Source organism: Ruditapes philippinarum, unplaced genomic scaffold, assembly GCF_026571515.1.
Source record: "Ruditapes philippinarum isolate M1 unplaced genomic scaffold, ASM2657151v2 ctg6413_1_1_1_1, whole genome shotgun sequence".
NCBI lineage: Eukaryota > Metazoa > Mollusca > Bivalvia > Venerida > Veneridae > Ruditapes > Ruditapes philippinarum.
This window is the reverse complement of record NW_026861175.1, coordinates 31037-52165: the sequence shown is the minus strand read 5'-3', so window position 1 is coordinate 52165 and position 21129 is coordinate 31037. Positions and strand designations below refer to the sequence as shown.

The 21129-nt window shown below is 32.2% G+C and overlaps 2 protein-coding genes across 2 annotated transcripts; both read right to left on the bottom strand.

The window, feature by feature from the left end:
• Window positions 1–1368: 1368 nt before the first annotated feature.
• LOC132714752 (uncharacterized) lies at window positions 1369–4234 on the bottom strand. Its single transcript, XM_060697672.1, has 2 exons — window positions 3699–4234; window positions 1369–2103 (listed from the first exon to the last, which is right to left on the bottom strand). The coding sequence occupies exons 1-2, from the start codon at window positions 3901–3903 to the stop codon at window positions 1817–1819; spliced, it is 492 nt and encodes a 163-aa protein (XP_060553655.1). The 5' UTR covers window positions 3904–4234; the 3' UTR covers window positions 1369–1816.
• Window positions 4235–4351: 117 nt separating this feature from the next.
• On the bottom strand, window positions 4352–11641 carry LOC132714750 (uncharacterized). Its single transcript, XM_060697670.1, has 3 exons — window positions 11449–11641; window positions 6292–6738; window positions 4352–5718 (listed from the first exon to the last, which is right to left on the bottom strand). Exons 1-3 carry the CDS (start codon window positions 11639–11641, stop codon window positions 4352–4354), a joined length of 2007 nt encoding a protein of 668 aa, XP_060553653.1.
• Window positions 11642–21129: the final 9488 nt, after the last annotated feature.

Here is a 21129-nt window from a genome sequence, read left to right as displayed (position 1 = left end):
ACTGTTCCAGAGTTCAGCACCAATAAAACTTAAAGACTGACCCAAAACCTTTAACCTTAGGAAGACAATACCCTCTCTTTTTACTCAGTCTGGTGCAATAAGAATGCATAGATTTCTGAGAAACAAAACAATCACTTAAGTACTTTGGGGCCATTTGGTTTTTAACCTTAAAAACATGACATAGCATAATTTGTTCAACTCTCTTACAAACTGGTAACCAATTAAGGGATTTAAAATGGGAAGGGCCAATATGAACTCTGTAATCAAGGTTTAGAACAAATCTCATCATTTTATTTTGTGTTGTCTGTAATTTATTTTGCAAGACCGGAGTTAAACCATAACCAGACACAGCAGGCATAGTCAAAGTGGCACTGAATTAAGGAATTGACAAGCAGTTTTTTGGAATGCTGTGTAAGGAAATCTTTCTTACGGTAAGGAAATCTTTCTTACGGTAAAGGAACTTTAACCTGGCGTTAGCCTTCTGAATAACTGAGTCTGCCATAGAACCAAAGGACAGGTACTGGTCAATAGTTACCCCAAGGTATTTGATGGATGTTGACGCTTCTATTGCAGTGCCGTTACAATTTATATTTTTTTTGGAATGTGACCTGAGTTTTTGTTTAGACACATACACAATGGAGTCAGTTTTACCCAAGTGCAACGATAACTTATTATCAATTAACCATTGACTTACTGAAGACAAGTCTTCAGATACAGAAATTTCCACCTCAGATAAACTTTTTCCAGAAACAAGTATTACAGAGTCATCAGCATATAACAACAGTCTATTTTGTTCATGCCTCAATGAATCACTTTTACTTCAAGGATATTTTATGTGTAACACTCAGTTCATGGATAGTTCATTAGTACCGCAGATTTTTCCCTATAAGGAGGTATTCCCAAAGATAACATGTACGTGTTTTGTTAAATAACAATCTTATGTATTTTCTTCAGTTCACATCCTAGTAATGGAAAGAGCATCGATACCCCCCAACCCGAGTATAAATCAGACTGCCGAGTGTTTTGATTTTCTTTCTCTTTTGTATCAGAGTCAAAAACAAAAACATGTTCCCAGTTGTCACAATATGAAACCCCAGAAAAAAGTAACAATGAATGAGAATCTTAATACGATAATTCTGTCGCTATCACTTTCTCTGCCGTCACAATAAGTAAACCCCAACCAAAATGAGCAAATCAATGGGTATGCTCTGGAGTGTGGGTAACTAATACCTGCACTCCACTTAACGCACTGTGTGCATGTATGTATACGATTTAACTATGACACATTTTCAACAGAAAGGTCCTCAAACTATGATACAAACTTTGTTACTGCACCGAACTTTACAATATTTAAGCTAGGACATATATATATTTTAAGAAATGTCCATACATTTTCAAATAAAATGTTAGATACATATTTTTTGTTAATTGTGTTGATGAGTTATCTACAAATATATAGAGTTGTAATAAAAAGTTTATTATACACAGGCACACATGTAAATGATGTATGAGTTCAGAGCATCGCAAAGATGCATTTTTGTCAGCTAGAGATACATATTACACAGGTTATGTGCTTACATATAAAATTCATTAATGGAAACACATGTGATAGACAACACAAAAAACATGAAAAATAACAGACAACTCACATAAAGCAAATAAAGCGATGAAAAAACAAAAGAGAAAACATCAAACGTGTGTAATTATGGTAAAATCTCTGCAGTGATCAAATACATACTTTTGTGAAAATCTAAGCTACATTTTTGTATGATAAGAAACATAATGTGTTATTAGAGGCATCAAGTTTCTACGATCTTTAAACCATTTTCTGTATCTGTGTTGTATCTATCCCAACAAAACTTGCAGTGTCGAGTAGATTTCTTGTCGTACAATCTTTTGGATGCTGCTGTCTCCATTTCTCTAACAAGGTAAAAATGATTTTCCACATGTTGTTTGGGTTCTTCTCGCGAACAACTTCTATTTCTTTGTAACACAAGCCAAGTTCCAACATCAAGAATGGATAGAGTGCACCAACACTATCAGCTGCAGCTATGAGATCACAGTTACTTCCCGGAGTGGAATCTAGCAATATTTTAGGAATATCTACAATTAGAAATTGGACATGGTTGATGTAAATTAATTAGTGTTGAATCTGTTGATTAATACATTTTGAAGTAACATCCGGCAGGTGAAATATTTATCATCTCATGATAAAATTGTAAACTGATATTATATAAGAAACCATCCTACCCCATCCTATATGACTTTATTTAGTGAGAGTATTTATTTAATTTTTGTTTGATAAGTAGCGAGATCAGTATCATATTTTAAATATATTATTGACTATTACTGGCATTGAAATCACATGCGAAAATAGTCTAATCTTCATATGTTGTCTCTATGTTTTCAAATGCACTTCCTCCATATATAAAATTCCTTAATGTACAATGTATCACTGTTTGATGAATGTCCTTAAATCATTAAAAAAAATCATGTACTGCCGTTATTTTGTTATTATAACTGCATAATAGATAAACGAGAGCTGTCATTAGTACAGCATACTCGTCTACATGGTCTAGTCTCCGTGCTTGAGGCAGGATAATGTAGGAATTCACAATGGGGAAGATTTTATGACAGAGGTATATATTATTTTTCAAGTTCACAAAATGCTATAATTCCATACATCCATGCAAATAGTCTTTAATCACGAACTACACTTACGATCCCGAAGACATGTGGGAAGTTTAATGTGAATGCATTCAATATGGATGAAGACTGATATTTACACAAACTTTTAATGAGAAATTTTCTAAGTTCAAAAAGGGCTATAATTCAGTCAAAATCTACGCTTAAAAGAGAACCACAAATATTATCTTAGAAGACATGTTTCAATTGGTTGTAGATATTCATCTTGCGCACAAAACAGTTGACAAGGAATTTATATATTTATATATATGAAGTTACACATGATGTTGCAAGGGCCAGAAGGACAGCTAATAGTCAAACCGTTTGTTTTTTCATTCGTCTTGTTGGACTTTAACACTGAATCTGACTCTTTCAAGCTTTACATGTAGCGGAGGACATCAGGTAACCCTTCTCTGAGCTAAAGAGGAGATAAACTGTAAATCAGGACACCGCAAGCGGGGGCCGCAATTAACTTTTTATTATTTCCAAAGGCAAGCATATTAGCTCGAGGAATGTTATTACATGTATAAGTGGGTAAATTCAAAGAAATCTTTTTGTACAAAATTTAATTAAAATGATTTACTTAATATTTCATTTTGATTTGACTGGAAAATATTGGAATTATTCAACAAGTCAGTATTGGCTTTATTGTTGTTTTGTCCAAGTATGCATCAGATTGTCCATTTAAAGTTATGGCAATATAAGCAACTTAAGCAAAATCCAATAACTTGACCTTGATAGTTTATGTCAAGGGGTTTTAAACTTTGGTCTTCTATCTATCTGTGTCTGAGAACTGCCAACCCCTCTTCTTGAATGTTTTGTACAAAGGATTGTTGTGTACCAAAACAATGGATTTAGAAATGATGCAAATATAATCGATGTTTCTGATCGGTATCGGCGGCTTGAAACAAGCATGACGAAATACGTGAACACGAATCAAACAAATCATTTGAAAGGAATGAGACCAGAGTGAAATATATACTTAAGCTTAAATATGTTTAAATGAAACAAACCATAATGTTTTCTCGCAGGATGCACTTCTACCTGGTTTTGGAGATATTCAAATTCATAATCTCCCTTGAGGCGATGTATCAAACCTTCAAGAGTTTCTGCTTCATTTCTTCCTCTCCAGCGGTTAAGAATGTATAGTCGTTGGCTGTTTTCGTCTAAATTACTATGCGCTGCCCAGTCAGCCTCAATGAGTGCAAAGGGTAACATGAGACGGGAAGCGAGACCGGTAGCATTCTCCTGATGCAAGTATCTCGACAGCCGTCCAAGGTCTTTGTCTGTTGGTTTCCTTTTTAAAACATCGGGTTTCTTCTGGAAGAAAGGGTTCAAGAAAGCGTATTTTAATGTAAAAATGTCGATGCAATTAATGTTACTTAAATTTCATCCCAAAGAAACATAAAGCAACAGGGTTATGATCCCTAGACCACTTATCTGACAGACTATAGCACTTCAGCTCACCCTGAGCATTAAAATGACAAATATTAGCTACATTCAACACATTTTGATTGGCATAGGCCTATAGGTTAGTTTAGGCGTGTTTGACTTCTTGACATGTGGATATATTTAATGCATATTAATCGTATACGTTCATGTAAATTTTCAAAATGCTCTGCAATAGATTGTTTTAAAATTAGCTGCACAAAATCTGCTTAAAATATCACGTGAATGTATTTGCTAACCAATCAATATATGTAGTACTATAGGGTAGGTAACATCTAATCAAACAAACCTTTTTAGATAATTTCTCGCCAAAGACTTCTTCAAACGCAACTGAATGCGTGCCATTTGCGTTGTAACACATTGCTTCACCATCATTTCTCAATGTAGAGACTGAAGCAAACGAATCTTTGTGTTTTGGACACGAGATTCTTATTTCGTAGTTTTTGTTTGTATGTCTGTACACACGAAATATTTGTTCAATCCTTTTCTCTACAATTTCAAGGATTTTGAAGATTTTGTCTGCTGTCAGTGTTTCCCTTGTAGAATAATTCAATAGATCAATGTATATGCGTGATTCTTTCCAATAGATTTCCATTTGATGCGTCTCTCTGCCAAGTTGAAAGCATGCATACAAATTGTAGATTTCCGGTGCATCAACATTTCTTTGGACAGGGTTCCATTCATCCAAAAGTCCACCGACAAGAATATGATAAAAAGTAGGCGGCATGTGGTTGTTTGGAAAAACTACCTGAAGATTTCTTTTCTTCTTACATTCTATTCTCAATTGGTTCACAGATCTATGTGGTAGTAAGCATGGCAATAAAAATCTTTCATCACCATTTTCTAATTGATACGGTCTGATAACAGACAGATGAATTAACATGTTTAACAATTTATCAACATTGTCTTTCATTTCCACATTTTCTGTCATCATTTTTGCCGTTTCAGTCACATAATTTCGATTGATTATGCCATTGTGATTGTACATTGAAGTATGCTGCTTCAGGCCTCTTTGGTCATCACTATCTCTACTCCTCATTAAGTTGTTGAGGAATTTTGCTAAAACATCAGGTTCCAGGATGATCAAATCCCTTAGATCGTCGTGTAGAAAATATATTAGATGCCCACGATTATGCTGATGACCTAGGAATGCTTCAAGCCTGGCATTGTCTTTCATTGGAACATCCATATCTTCATCGAGAACTTTAAGATCACTAAATGTCATTATAGCGGTCCCTCTAATCTTCTGTTCTTGAATTCTATGCTCTAAGTCAATCCATTGCGCTGGGATTTCTTCATCAATAACACCAAGGCCTAACTCTAGAATTCTGTTTTTCAAGGCGACAAGATCAGAGGTGTCTGGGTCTGCATTATTTATTGCTATACATTCTATCTCAGACATTTTCAAAATTTCTCGGACCTCATCAAATTTCTGACTAATGATTTTTTCGGGATCTCTATTTTTCTTAACTGCCTTCAGCTTCACTTTGTCAATATATGTACCGACGACGAGCACAGGAGCTCTCCCCCCTTTTATGTCCGATGTGAATGCTTTGATTGAAGATATCCAAAACATAAGTGATTCTGAAATGTTTATAATTGTTGAAACTTATACACAACATACTATTTTATTTTCAGCAAACAGCGCTGCTTACATTTAATGTATTTATATTAAGTATGTCTTTCTTCATATATACTATATACAGTAAGTACAATGTAATACATAAAATAATAGAAAAATACGGCGGACGTTCTTGATTATTAATAGTCAAAAATCGTGTTTTCTAACTTTTTCGATAAAGGAACTGTTGCAAGAAACGTTCAAAATCGGAATAACAGTGACTTTTGCTGGTACATGTACTTTCAATCCTGAAGTTATGAAAGTGTCACTTCTTTATAAATAAAGAATAAATAAAAAATGTTTATTTATGGCTATATTGACATGATGTTTTACATGTTTTATGTGCATATTTAAGATGTCTAAAAGTTGATTGTGATTGTATTTCATATTGTTTTGTACATGTATATACTGAGGCCCGCATTGAAGATCGGGAAACCGAATGCACCAGTCTCATTAAATAAAGTCGGTTCTTACTTTCTAACTTACATACTCATGATAGAAAATTATTTCATTTCAATAAAACAATGAAAATTTACCTGCTACGCTACAGTCTTTAATTATTCCTGTACGAAAGTTCAAACGGTCTGATATCTTTTTATTGAAGTCAACACTTAGATCAACAACGAGGACATAGACAGCTGACGGAGACATGAATACTTGGTGCGTTGAATAATATGTCGACTGACCAGCAAAGTCCAAGTATGAAATATACATTCGTTCACCTCTTGAATGATTTTTTTTGCGAAGAATTTTTTTCATATAATGAATTCTGGATTGTTCCTTATTTATTGCAAAAGAAGGGTCTTCCTTATAAATTTCAATATCTTCCTCAATATATGATCCAAACATATATTCAGCTGCATTTGCATCAAAATCCTCCTCTTTTATATCAGTAGATTTTGTCTCCTTGTTTCCTTCCAGTTCTGCTTGTACAAATTTCATCGCTTGTGCCATTCTTTGTACATTCAAATCATCTTCATATCCTTTAAAGAATATATTAATATGATTACATTCAATTTATATATACCTAGATTTGGTAATGGGAAAAAAGTTTTTTCTTCATTGTACAATGCTCATTTAAAGTACCTTTTAACAAAAACTGTCACAGGAGCTCGACTAATGAAATACTGGACTCAATAAAGAAGACTAAACTATGAAAGAAAATTCAATTATGATATAAATATATTTCTTCTTATGACAAGAAGTTATAATTGTCAACGTACATTCTTAGTTCAAAAGAGAATAATTCTGTAAATAGTCACACTAGATTTATGAACCTTGTCACACAACATGTGTGTAATAATAAGAATACTAACACTATCGGAAATTTTCCTATATAGACAAAGAAGGCCGGAAGCGTGCATTATTCTACAACAATGCACTCGCCGTTCTTATTATCTCCCTGTGTATTTTCACATTGAGAGCGCCATTTTGTTTAAAAAATCTGATAAATAAAAACAATTTTTTGTCGAACTTTGTTGTGAAAACTATCTAGAATGAAGGAAAATGGTCTAACTAAGAAAATGAATCCGAACACCAATATCTTTAATTCAGTCGTTAACGCTGTACATGCGTTTAAAGTGTTGTTTACGTGACGTCACAATGTAGCGCCAAACAGCACGTGCAAAACAATCAAATCAAGTACACTATTTTAATGTCGCAAACGAATAAAGTTTTACATTTATTTCACTTTTAATAATTTGTATTTCGCTTGAAAATAAAATAAACAAACAAAGTTTTATCAACCTTTTCAAAATTCGTTATTCTCAAAATGTTTTTCTACACACGGTAGATTTAACGACAGTTTTTTCAACCCACTGGAATAGCCTTTAAAGAACGTTTCTATTGGAAACTCTGAGGCGAAAACAAATTTAACCACCAAACATAAAGTCCAACTTTATAATAATAATTATATTTTTTCTTGACGTGTTAGAATGGAAATAGATATTAATTATTCGTGCATTATTGTATAATAATGCACGTTTTTCGTTCAAATGCTTTGTAATTAATCACTCAGGCCTATCGGCCTTCGTGATTATATTACTTCGCATTTGAACTCAAACCGTGCATTATTCTACAACAATGCACTCAGAATTGATATCTATTTCCTAAATATATAATTATTTGAAGTTTGAAGTAGATACCCTATAAAGTAAAGAAGTTTTAATATTTCTTAAAAAAAATTAAGTTAAAAGGGAGATAAATCTGAAAATATTGCTTCGAGAGTTATGAACCTTTTCACATAAGATCTGGTTGATGATAAGGAATAACAAGTTTAACAAGTTAACAAGATTTATTCTTATCAAACCAGAAGGTAAACGACCCATGTGGCAAAATGCACAGTACAATTACAAATATGGTAGATATAAGACCTGCATAAATAATGTTAACGAACATATTTCCGTTTCAGTTTACGTAACAGTAAACATACTTATTTAGCAAAAGGTTTTGAGTTTTGCATATTAAATAGTTTACATAGTTTACAAACATATAGCAACGAAACTGGGGACAGATATGAATATAAAATGTCCAAAATACATAGATAACTAAGTGATTGAAGCAGTTTACCGAAAATATAGCATATTACGATTTTAGTATTACTGATAACAATGATTCGCTGAATGAGTAAGATAATATAACATCTAGGAAGACCATATTTGTCAGCCTTGTCCGAAAAACGAAAGCGACAAGATTGACATATGGTAAAACAAAAACTTGCTTAACAATATCATGCATACACTGGATTAAAATATATATTTACTAATTTCATTTTACAATTACTTAAGATGCACAGTTGACAAAGTTTACTGCACGTTAATTACCTTAATTACGTTGAATGAAAATAGTGTTGTTCCTAACATTAAAAGCTTTATTCAATATAACATGCAAGACGTTTTATAATAGTATCATTATCAGAGTTCATAAGAGCAATAAATTTTATCATATTTGGGTGTCTCCAATAATATGGCGATATAAACTGCTTTCTTAGGTTAAAATATATATTACTGTAAGCGTATGTCAGGATGGGGAAAATAAATACAATTCTTATACAGTTTTCTAAGTTTATAACAAGTATTTCGGCAACAACAGTGTCTAGTGAGTTACAAATATTGGATTTAAATACATACAAACTTACAAGTTTGGATAACAATGTCGTTTGTAAGATGTTTACTGAATTTGAACTTTGGCGGTTTTACAACTTATTTACATTACTTGGAGGTCAAGACCGAAGTGACAACATTGGTTGGATTCCGACTTTTATAAGGTTCGATGTTTGAAATCCACCAATGAAACAACAGAAATCCGGAAATCCTCCAATGGACAGACGGCCGGATTTCTGAATCTGAAATCTTGGATTTCAATGGCGGCCATATTGAAATCTCATATAAAATCTACATACGAAAATCATTAATATACAGAAACATGTAGTGAATACTTAAGGATTTCTGACCTTAATCAATCATAAACTTTACATAAATTATGTTCTTGAATTGAATTTGACTGAAATTGATATTAACAATAAGAAATCTTCAATATAAAATATGAAGTGACAGATTTCAAAGATGTCTGGCATTGGACGTCTGCTACACAGAAAATGTAAAGAGAAAATCAGTTTTCTGCTATACAATAAGGTAAGTTTAACATTTCTATTAGCTAAATTGCAAAGTCAATAAGTGTCAATACAATGTTCCTTCAGATCAATCAGGTAAGTGAATCTTGTTATTGTAGAAGTCAACAAATTATGGAGCTATAGGATTTCACAATGTCACTTGGATTTCATTATAAGTTCTGTTGTAAGTACATTTCAGAATAATGCTAGAATGTCAGATCCTTACACACCCCCTCCCTAAGTCTTTAAAACTGATATTCCCTGAATTTTTTATACTGTCCGAAACTTCTGCTGTTCTGTAATTATTATTACTTTATGTGATTATAGTATATGAAAAGTTTATTTAATCAGATAATGTAAATGTCCTCAGTCTTATTGTAGTTTTTATGTCCTGCTTAATTATTTTATTCAATTCCTAGGTGTTGATTCTTCAGATGCGGAATTGTCAAGATTTTATTCAGATGCGAATTTTAACATCAGCAATTGTTTCAATATATCTTCAATTCTTTAGAGTGTGATGCTGCTTCAAGCTGATACATGTATGTGTCTTACCAAGTTTTGAATATTTCTTTAAGCTTCAAAGATGTTTCAAATAGTAACCTAGATGGATGATACTCGCGTGGTAGCGGTTTGTTTGGAAGCAATTAATATGTATATTTATAACATACAGCATACATTCATACACAATTACTTTAGATAGAATACTACATATCTCCTAGTCCATTTTAAAGCATTGAACAATTTTCTGATAGTCACCTTATTCTGGGTACTGTTTTTCTAACCCAATGTCTACCAGTCATTAAGTTTCCCATAGAATACAGCAGCTTCACATTATAGAATCACACACGTTAAGACCAGACTCTCATGGCCATTAACACACGTGACATCATCCTAATGAAGTCACAAAGGTCATCTTATCGTAATCCCTGGGTGATCAGGCCAGTATTACCGTGTCCCGCTTTCCATTCCTCCAAAATTAATTTTATCATCCGTGAAAGGTGTTGTTATCTATGGTCATTCTTAATACACTTTTAGCATAGTAGGTATTCTTTCTTTTGTTCTGCCCATCTGAGATATGCATGTATTAGGTTCACTGGCTACCATGCTTACTTTTCCAATTCTAGAAATATATATAGGTCACCTATTGAAGTGCAAGTTCCGTCACTTTTTTTTTTGTTTGATTACTGTAGTTTGTTCCATTCACTTGAGTGCATGACGAGTCATTTAAAGCAACACCAATTACTATTTGAAGAGAATTGTCTTTGTAATTAGATTAAAAATAATAAAACTGGCAACATAAAGTCTTTGTTTGGTACCTCTAAAATAACCCACATTGATGTTTGTACTTTTTCGGATACAATAACATAAAAAGCAGAACAATTATCTGAATGTGTACCTGTAAATTGTTGGATATTACCATCTAAAATATTAAGTCTCTGATTTTCTATATCAGTTGTTTTCACATTTTTTCATTAAAAGTCTTGGTCAATGATGCCTTGTTGATGTGAGTTTTGCTACTTGTAACCAAAAACACTTTCATATGTTTGTATAATGCTGACAGCATGATCTATAGTACTACAGTTTTTTTCGATGCACTTATACTGAAGCTCAGGACACAGGTTATTGTACAATTGATCTAAAGCCATTCGCTCCTGTGCATTGTAACTCAGATCAGAATATGCTTTGCGTGCAAGTTCGGAGAGAGCATCTGCAAAAGACGCAATGGATTCTGTTTGACCTCGTTTTCTTGCTTTCAGAGAAGATACCCACACTGGTTGATCATACTTGTTGGTAAATCTATTTCGCAAGGCCTCAACCAGGTTGCGATAGCTTGATTTAATGTCAGTAGGAAGTCTTGAAATAAACACTTGGGCTCTTCCCGTCAGACAGGACCTTAAGGCTAAATTCATGCTATGTAAGTCCCAGCATCCTAATTCAGCATTTATTTCAAAATGAACTATGAATTCTTCAAAATTTTCATCTCCACTAAATGATTTAAGTTTAATATTTGGTCCTCTTGGCAACATTTTTCTTGAAAGTCCATTATGTCTGTCATAGTGTTTCGTCCACTTTGATGGTCTACCCCTTGAAGGGGGACTTCGGTCTTGACCTGCGAGCGGTTCTTCATCATTTGTGTCATACTCATCCAATGGAGAATCAGCTCTTTCAGTTTCAATATGAGGATGTGGCTCTTCATCACCTTGCCTTTCATCATTCAAAGCTCTGTTGTTATTATTCTGACAAAATTCTATTTCAGAATCTGAAGAGTCTCCCATAATTTATGTTAATCCAATGTAAATACTGTTTAAATCCCTATTTACTGTTAGTCATAGATATACGAGTACAGTTTATTCAAGGAATAAAATAATGTTGTTGTCAGTTCATTTGTATGTTTCTCACAAAATAAAATTTTCTTCACCAGTTGAAATGTTATTTTTTTCTTATGGATGGATGGATGGATGAGATGCACTTGTCTGGTCCGTTTTATAGGATGGTAAATAATTTAGACCATCCCATTACTTCTGACACCATTGTAAACGTATGTCAGGATGGGGAAAATAAATACAATTCTTATACAGTTTTCTAAGTTTATAACAAGTATTTCGGCAACAACAGTGTCTAGTGAGTTACAAATATTGGATTTAAATACATACAAACTTACAAGTTTGGATAACAATGTCGTTTGTAAGATGTTTACTGAATTTGAACTTTGGCGGTTTTACAACTTATTTACATTACTTGGAGGTCAAGACCGAAGTGACAACATTGGTTGGATTCCGACTTTTATAAGGTTCGATGTTTGAAATCCACCAATGAAACAACAGAAATCCGGAAAATCTCCAATGGACAGACGGCCGGATTTCTGAATCTGAAATCTTGGATTTCAATGGCGGCCATATTGAAATCTCATATAAAATCTACATACGAAAATCATTAATATACAGAAACATGTAGTGAATACTTAAGGATTTCTGACCTTAATCAATCATAAACTTTACATAAATTATGTTCTTGAATTGAATTTGACTGAAATTGATATTAACAATAAAGAATCTTCAATATAAAATATGAAGTGACAGATTTCAAAGATGTCTGGCATTGGACGTCTGCTACACAGAAAATGTAAAGAGAAAATCAGTTTTCTGCTATACAATAAGGTAAGTTTAACATTTCTATTAGCTAAATTGCAAAGTCAATAAGTGTCAATACAATGTTCCTTCAGATCAATCAGGTAAGTGAATCTTGTTATTGTAGAAGTCAACAAATTATGGAGCTATAGGATTTCACAATGTCACTTGGATTTCATTATAAGTTCTGTTGTAAGTACATTTCAGAATAATGCTAGAATGTCAGATCCTTACATTACATTGTAAAACAAAGTGAAACTCGTCCTCTAAATTATTACATTCAGAACATTTGCGATCATCATAAGGGATAGCCCTTGGCTGGTGCCATCTACCTGTTTCAACATATAATCTGTGTGACGACATACGTAATCGTGACAAAGATATACGAAACTTTTTAAAATTTTAAACATTTAAGTACGGTTGAAAGCAAAAATTGCTAATGTTTCTAAAAAGATTGCTCTAGTGGAATTGTTTAGTTTATCATTCCATTTTTGAACAAACTGGTCTTTTATTCTTTGTTTGACATTTAACAAAAACAGATCAACATCACCAACTGTTTGAAATATCCATTCGTCTATGAAACCCAATTCACAAAAGTAAGTTTTTAACTAACGAACACCAATTTCTCCTATAAGGATTATAAAGAACATCATTATATAACATATTAAATGTATATACTTTTTTATAATATTTGTGATCTGACATATAAAAATTTTTTATCCAATATTTAATAATGTTATAAATTCTTATGTTTTGTAACGACATGCGACCTAATTCTCCATAAACAAAATCATTTTGAGTGGATTTCATAACACCCAATAAACGTTTACAAAATTGTGTGTGAACTCTCAATGTAAGCACCGGGGTGATATCCCCAGACCTCAGAACAATAATTAAAAGTAGGTAGGACTAACGTATCAAATAATTCTAATCTATGTTTTACAGATACATCAGTAAATTTTTATAAATATTTGTTCATTTTAAATATTGCCTTTAATCCTTGGCCAGCTAAGGTATTTTGTGCATCAGCAAAACAACCAGATGTCGTAAATACGATACCTAGATATACAAACGATAAACGATCTCAATGTTAATTTCACCATATTTTAACTGCAAATTTGCTCGAAGGCGCCCACCCTTTCTAAATATGAGTATTTTAGTCTTTGATGTATTTACTAACAACTTCCCTCTATTACAGTAATCATATAGTAAGTCTAAACTAGATTGCAAATCTGTTTCACTATCAGCAAATATAACAATATCATCTGCATATAAAATAAGGAACATTTTAAAGGTATCTACACTAAGGCCATCAAGGTTACTATGAAAGAAAATGTCTTAAATATCATTTAAGAAAATAGAAAATAAAAATGGGGATAGGCATTACCCTTGTCTCACACCTAAGATACATTCAAAACTTATCACTTAATTGATTTCAGTATTTTACCCTAGATTTAACACTTTGATACATCAAACGCATTATATTTAAAATATTTCCCCTAATACTTAATTTTATAAGTTTTGTCCAAATGCAGTCCTACTAACATAATCAAAAGCTTTTCTGAAGTCTATAAAAGCACAAAATAATTTTCTTCCACTATTTACGACATGATTAATAAGACCATGAAGTACAAAAACATTGTCTGTTGTACCCATTACTGTTCAAAACCCCGCTTAGGCCTCAATGTAAACTCCTTAATTTTCAGCCCATGTACACAGACGATTATTGCGTATCCTAGTAAATAATTTACCTAAAGTGCTTAAAAACGTAATCCCTCTATAGTTATAAACGTCATTTAATGAACCTTTCTTGTGAAAAGCCACTACAAAACCCTCAGACAAACTGTCTGGAAAATAACCTTACTCATAAATTCTATTGAACAGAGACAATGTAAAAGGCATTAATGTATCTTTACCATGTATAAAAATTTCGTTCATATATAAATCAGGACCTCCACTTTTATTTGAGTTTAATTGTTTAACTGATGTAATTAGCTCCTCTAAATTAAAAGGTACGTTGAATTCATCGAACATCAAACAGAAATCGTTATTTTCATAACGTTCCATAAAATGTATAATAAAAATTATCTTCATCTGGAACAAAAAATCTATCTTCAGGGTTATTAACAGATTTAAAATAGCGTTTAAAACATTCATAGGTACATTTGAATTACTAACTCCAGATTTTTCCTTATAAATTTGCATTTTTCAACCTAGCATTGACTAACAAATCTGTTTTTTTTTTGTTTATCATAATTAAATCTAGCTTTACGTATACAACATTTGTAATCAGAACGTTTGAAACAAGAATTTGCCTGTTTATATCAGTTTTATCTAATCTATACATATTTAAGGCATGGTAAAATAATTTTCTTTTATCATCACATTCAATGGTGTACCATTTGTTATAAGAAATTTCCCTTGCATTATTTCTAATACTACATTTAAATAAAGGCGACGCAACTCCGTCAATAATACATCCCAACTGGCTGATATATTTATCTATATCTGAATTACAATTTGCAATATCAACATTCAATTGAAAATTATTCAACTGTTCTAATGTACTACTTTCAGCTAATCTAGATTTATACAATTACGTGTTTTCCTTTTTCCACACATATTTAGTGCTAACAATTTCATAGATTTTGTCATTTCCATCAGTATATGGAGTATAATTTAAGTAGGGTCATTGAAAACAAAATCAAAATTGATCAGTGCATGACCAGACAATAAGTTAGGATCACTGATATTAGAATATTCAATATATTCAAATACGTTCGGTGTACTACACACATAATCAACAAGTGAATTTCTATTTGAAGTAACACAAGTAAATTTTCCAACATTTTTGTCATTACCAAAACGACCATTTAAAATTTTAATACCCGTTTGTTTGTATAAGTCTAAAAGCATAGTGACATAGTCATTTAAATGTCCCTTATCTTGTGATACTCGTGGTAAATAATTATCAATACAATATTCATCAGGTAATATATAAATATTAGAAAAATTATCATCTACAACAAAGTCTGCACTGTCAGATGTACGTGAGTTCATATCACCACAAAACACAATGTTTAAATTTCAATCATACTCTAATTCAACAAGCTTATCTAAAAGTCTATCATATGTGTGTGAATCCATTAATGGAGCCCTCGTACTATGTTTTGGGATAACATATAAAAGACAAATCAATAAATCATCTTCAAGACCCAACTTATCTTTACTTATCTTTATACAGACAATATTGTCATTACTGGTAAACACCATCATGTCACTTGTGACAAATGAATTACGTACGTAAACCATTACACCACCAGACGACCTATGCGCATTTGGGTGAGTATCAGTTCTATTTACAGAAAAAAGTTCAAAATGTTCAACGTTCTAGTTAAACATGCTATTTCCCCATGTTTCTGTAAGAAGCACCAAATCATTGGAACTAAACACTTGTTGTAACTCCAGTCAGTCTAATTTATTATATAAATATGTATTGGAAGTTTGAGGTAGATTCCTTTAAAACTAAAGATGTTATAGTATAAAAATATCATTTTAAAGTAAAAGATGTCAGTAAATGGGGAGAAAATTTTGTAATATTGGTGCTAGAGTTATGAACCTTGACACATAAGATGTGGTTAATGATAAGAATGATAGAAATAAAAACGTAACAGTAAAAATAATATTTTTTAAGGAAAATTCTAAGTTCAAGGGGGGGGGGGGGGGGGGGCTGAAAAATATTGGTGCTAGAGTTATGATCCTTGTCTGTCGCATAAGATGTGGTTGATGATAAGGAGCATATATTTGAAGTATGAAATAGAGAAAAACAGAATGCCTAAAGAAAGTCCAACACAACAAAATTGTAAATGTTGCAGGCTCGGTTTGATTGAGCCTGTTCATTGACGGTACTGGAAAGTGCAGGTTACCGTCCATGCCCCCTAGCACCGGCTTAAGCAGAATTCAACATTTAACACGAAAATGGTGACATTTTGAATTTAGAAACACCCGCAGATGTGTTCATACGGCGGTTACCATGGAACCTTCAATGTGATACAGGAGTGCCATTCTATGAAAAGCGGCGTATGGTCACCAAGTAAAAGAATGCTTTTGCCCTAAACGAGAAAACAATGGGCGGAACTAAATAAAATGGAATTTTGAAAGGGGATCTGAGGTTATGAAGCCTGTACATCACAGATAAGACGTCAAAAGACAAATTTAAAAAGCAGGCAACATATCCTAAGGGTGATTATACAGTATTCAAGTAGGAATACTGGAACCACCCAATTTGAAAATGGCCAAATAGAAGAAACTAAAGTACCACATAACATGTATACAAAACAATAATGTCGTGCAGAAGTTGATCCCAAATAAAGAAGTTACAGTAAAAGATAATATTTTTAATGAAACTTTTAAGTTCAAGGGGAATAAATCTGAAAATATTGGTGCTAGAGTTATGAACCTTGTCAAATAAGATGTGGTTGATGATAAGAAACATATATTTGAAGTTTGAAGTTGATCCCTTAAGAAATAAAGAAGTGACAGTTAAAAATAATATTTTTTAAGAAAAGGTCTAAGTTCAAGGGGGATAAATCTAAAAATATTGATGTTAGAGTTATGAGCCTTGTCGCATAAGATGTGGTTGATGATAAGGAACATATATTTGAAGTATGAAGTTGATCCCTTAAGAAATAAAGAAGTAACAGTGAAGAAAATATTTTTAAGGAAAATTCTACGTTCAAGGGGAGATTAATCTGACAATATTGGTGCTAGAGTTATGAACCTTGTCACATAAGATGTGGTTGATGATAAGGAACATAAAGTTGAGAAAAAAATCTTTAATCTGAAATCTGGATGCGGACGCGGACGCCGGGGGGAGTAAGACAGCTCTCCATATACTTCGTATAGTCGAGCTAAAATGGATAACATTAATCTGTATTTGTTTAAAACTTATCTTACCTACCTCGTTTGTTTCCCAATGTTTTTCTCCTTCAATTTCGATGCATCTGGAAGACAATTGTTTTATTTCTAGTGCTTCAGTCGGTTTCTGCTGATCATTTGGACATTTTACACCCAGGTTAAGGAGACGCTGTACTAGGGTAGTTTTACCAGCTCCTTGGTTTCCGATGATATTTACTCTGACATGATTTGATTTTGCTCTGCCATATCTAAGAGTTCTATTTAGCAAGTCCCAATCATTTGCTTCGATTTTTTCTTGCAGGTCGAGCTCAAAGGTATCGCCTCGCGCTACAAAATTTCTATAGAATTAACTTAACGATCATTGAAAGGGGAAATCCCTCGACATCATGGGAAAAAGGTTAAAAATCGTAGGCTCGGTTTTGTCTGTTCACGAGAGATAATGGAAAGTGCAACATCACTCACTAGCACCGACTTGAGTGGTATTTTATATATACAGACTAAATGCATTGGAATGATCCTGAAAGACCATAAAATAGTAAGTTCTCATGCAACATTTTACAGCGGTCACGCAAAATTTGTTACTATGCATATCAAAAAGGGAAGAATCCCCGAAAGCAATGAATACAAAAAACAACAGTTGACAATTGCAGTTACAGTTTTATTTGAGTACATTAAAAAAATGTAATGGAAAATCAGATATAATCAAACAAATCAAACCAACTGGATTCGAAATAAGAATATCTCGAAGTTAAAAGTAAACATGAAAATATGAATAAACATGATTTTACCAACCTAAAATCTGTTCACAATTTCCATCTGGCTCTTCATTAGTATCACTGGACGAAGGTGGATTAGTGGGGACGAGCAGTTTTCCTTCTGAAGCGCATCGACTTCATCTTGTCCTCTATAAAGAGGCATGGGTTTCCTTTGCAATGATTTACAAATTATCGACAATACTTCATTTGCATTGTTTTTGCACTCCGTAAATGACATATTTCCATGAAAGAATATATTTTTTGGATTAGTCATCTGGGCGGCTTGTTGATCCGCAAAATATGTAATGTTCTGAATTAGAGGCTTTTCAAATATTATTTTGATAGTTTCTATTGAATTATCGTCATTAACATTTATCTGACAGGGTGACTTTACATAAACAAAAACCTTGTTTTTATACCTTCTTAAGATTCCATCAGTCAAATGCGTCCAAGCTGGAGTATTGAGGTTAGGTGTAAGAACTATATGTAAATGCATTCCTGCCACTGTCGTTTCGCTTGTGCCTACTACTTTTTTTACAAGCATTTTTTGCCGACAATGAAATTGCCTAAATCCTTCTTTCTGTTTAATAAGTGCATTGGCAATTTTGCATTTTGCCTGTAAATCATGTCCAACTATCAAAACATGGAGTGGATCTGTAACAAAAAAAAAACAAACAAAAAAACTGATTCTAATTTGAAAACAATATTTAATTGTGGATGCCTGCTATTCCTTACAATGTTTGTGTTTTGCTACCAGCCGGGGAAGTTAAAGCTTATTTGATGAATTATGGTTTAAATCCCTAAAATATTTCACGGAACAAAACTTTATTGTAATGAAAATAAATGAATCGGATATTCGTAACAGATGTAAATGGTCGGACAATATGCTTTTGTACATGAATTTACGTGTCTACATGCTAGAACTCGTTAACAAAATCAATATATCTTTATCTTGATGAAAGCAAAAAATATTATTTGCAAAACTGCCCTAGATAAAAATTGAGTTATATACATGTTGTTTGTTTTTTTGTCACAGAATATTATTTTGTTGTTTTTTTTTGTGTGTGTAAAAAGTACTTGCTCAAAAAATACATATGAATGTTTTTCTGTCATGGTTCTTTGAACTGTTATACATATATTAACTTCAATATATAAAGAATAAGGGTGAAATGATGACTTCTTTCCTCCTTTTAATTAAGATTTTACACGTATTCATTTGAAAACGTGTTAATTAATGAGAGAGAAAATTGGTCAACAATGATTACTAAATCATTGGTTAAGTCATTTGTCTGAAGTTTGTACTTCCATACCTTTTACAGATTAAGTTAACACAATAAAATACACAAACACTATATGTTTCAAAAAATATATTGTCATGATACTTGATGTCATTGTCTTGGGAAAATCAATAAATATCATTTGCTAAAATATCTTAGATATAGTTGTGTCATATAAATGTTGTTATGCTTTTTTGTTTCTGAACATAATCATGCCTTTATGAGCTATGTACTTATCCAAAAATACTCCTTTATGTTACGAGCAAAACTGGCTTAATTTAACAATGAATGATAAGTTCGAAAATGATATTTTTGTTTGCATTATAGCGATAAGTTTTTTTTCTCCTTTGCTAAAAGTTACAAAATTGAAAGCTGAATAGGCAAATAACTTTCAGAAACCTTTTTGCCTTATACCCAACCAGTAGCAATTCTCCAAAAATATTTTATATAAGATCCGGAAAAATGTACAGATCATATTTTTTTCTCACTCCCTGTATACCTTGAAGAAAGAATTTTTTGTTCTTAATGTGTAAATACTTAATACTTGTACACATGCATATATATGTGTGTGTGTGAATGTGTGTGTATGTGTGCGTGCGTGAGTAAATACATGCTTTTTATGTCTAGTTTGATTATTTTTGCGACATGATGGATCTTTATTTGTAAATTCAACAATATGTTTTTGTTGCTTACGCTTTTTTTATATAAGATCATCTACTAGCTGTTTTTAAACGTAAGCTTCATATTGAATTGAAATGAGTATGAAATTTTGTACTTTTAATGTAAGAGGTTTGGGAAATTATTTGAAAAGGAAGCAAGTTTTTAATTGGCTAAATTTACAAAAGTATGACATATGTCTTTTATAAGAAACGCATTCAAACACAAAACAAATGGACATCAGATTGGGATGGACAGGCTTTTTTCAGTGGAAATACTAATAATAGTGCCGGCGTATGCTTCTTAATTAACAGCAAATTCGATTGCAAACACATAACATATTCAGAAATAGTTTGTGGTAGATTAATAGCTATTGATTTTGAACAGACAATGAACACATATATAGTAATATATAATTATGGACCAAATAATAATGATATCTCATTTTTTGAACAGCTACATAAATTTATTTTGGAACATGAAGAGAAAAAAATTATAATTGGTGTTGATATCAACACTGTTTTAGATACAGAAATAGACAAACAGAATGGTAGAAAAGATGGTCACAAAAAATGCAGACAAAAACTTAAGGACATAAGTGGAAAATATAGCGTTTTTGATATTTGGAGAACTAAAAACCCACATAAACGTCAGTTCAAATTGCATTCACATGACAAACCTGCTATATTCTGTAGACTTAATATTTTTTTGATTTCAGAAAATCTTTTCAATAATGTTTGCCTATATAAAATTGAAAATGGATATAAATCGGACCACTCTAGAGTTACACTATCAAACACACATATTGATACAAAAGGAAAATGGTACTTTAAAATTAATAACAGTTTACTACTTAAATATGATTTAAATAAATGTGTGTTGTTTTGTGTGTAAAATTAATAACAGTTTACTACTTAAATATGAATACCAAAACGTTTTATATATACGAGAAAATTACTGAAGAAACCGCAATGATAAATGCAGGTGCAAATCCAAATACAATGTTGGAAAAAATGAAATATTAGAAACG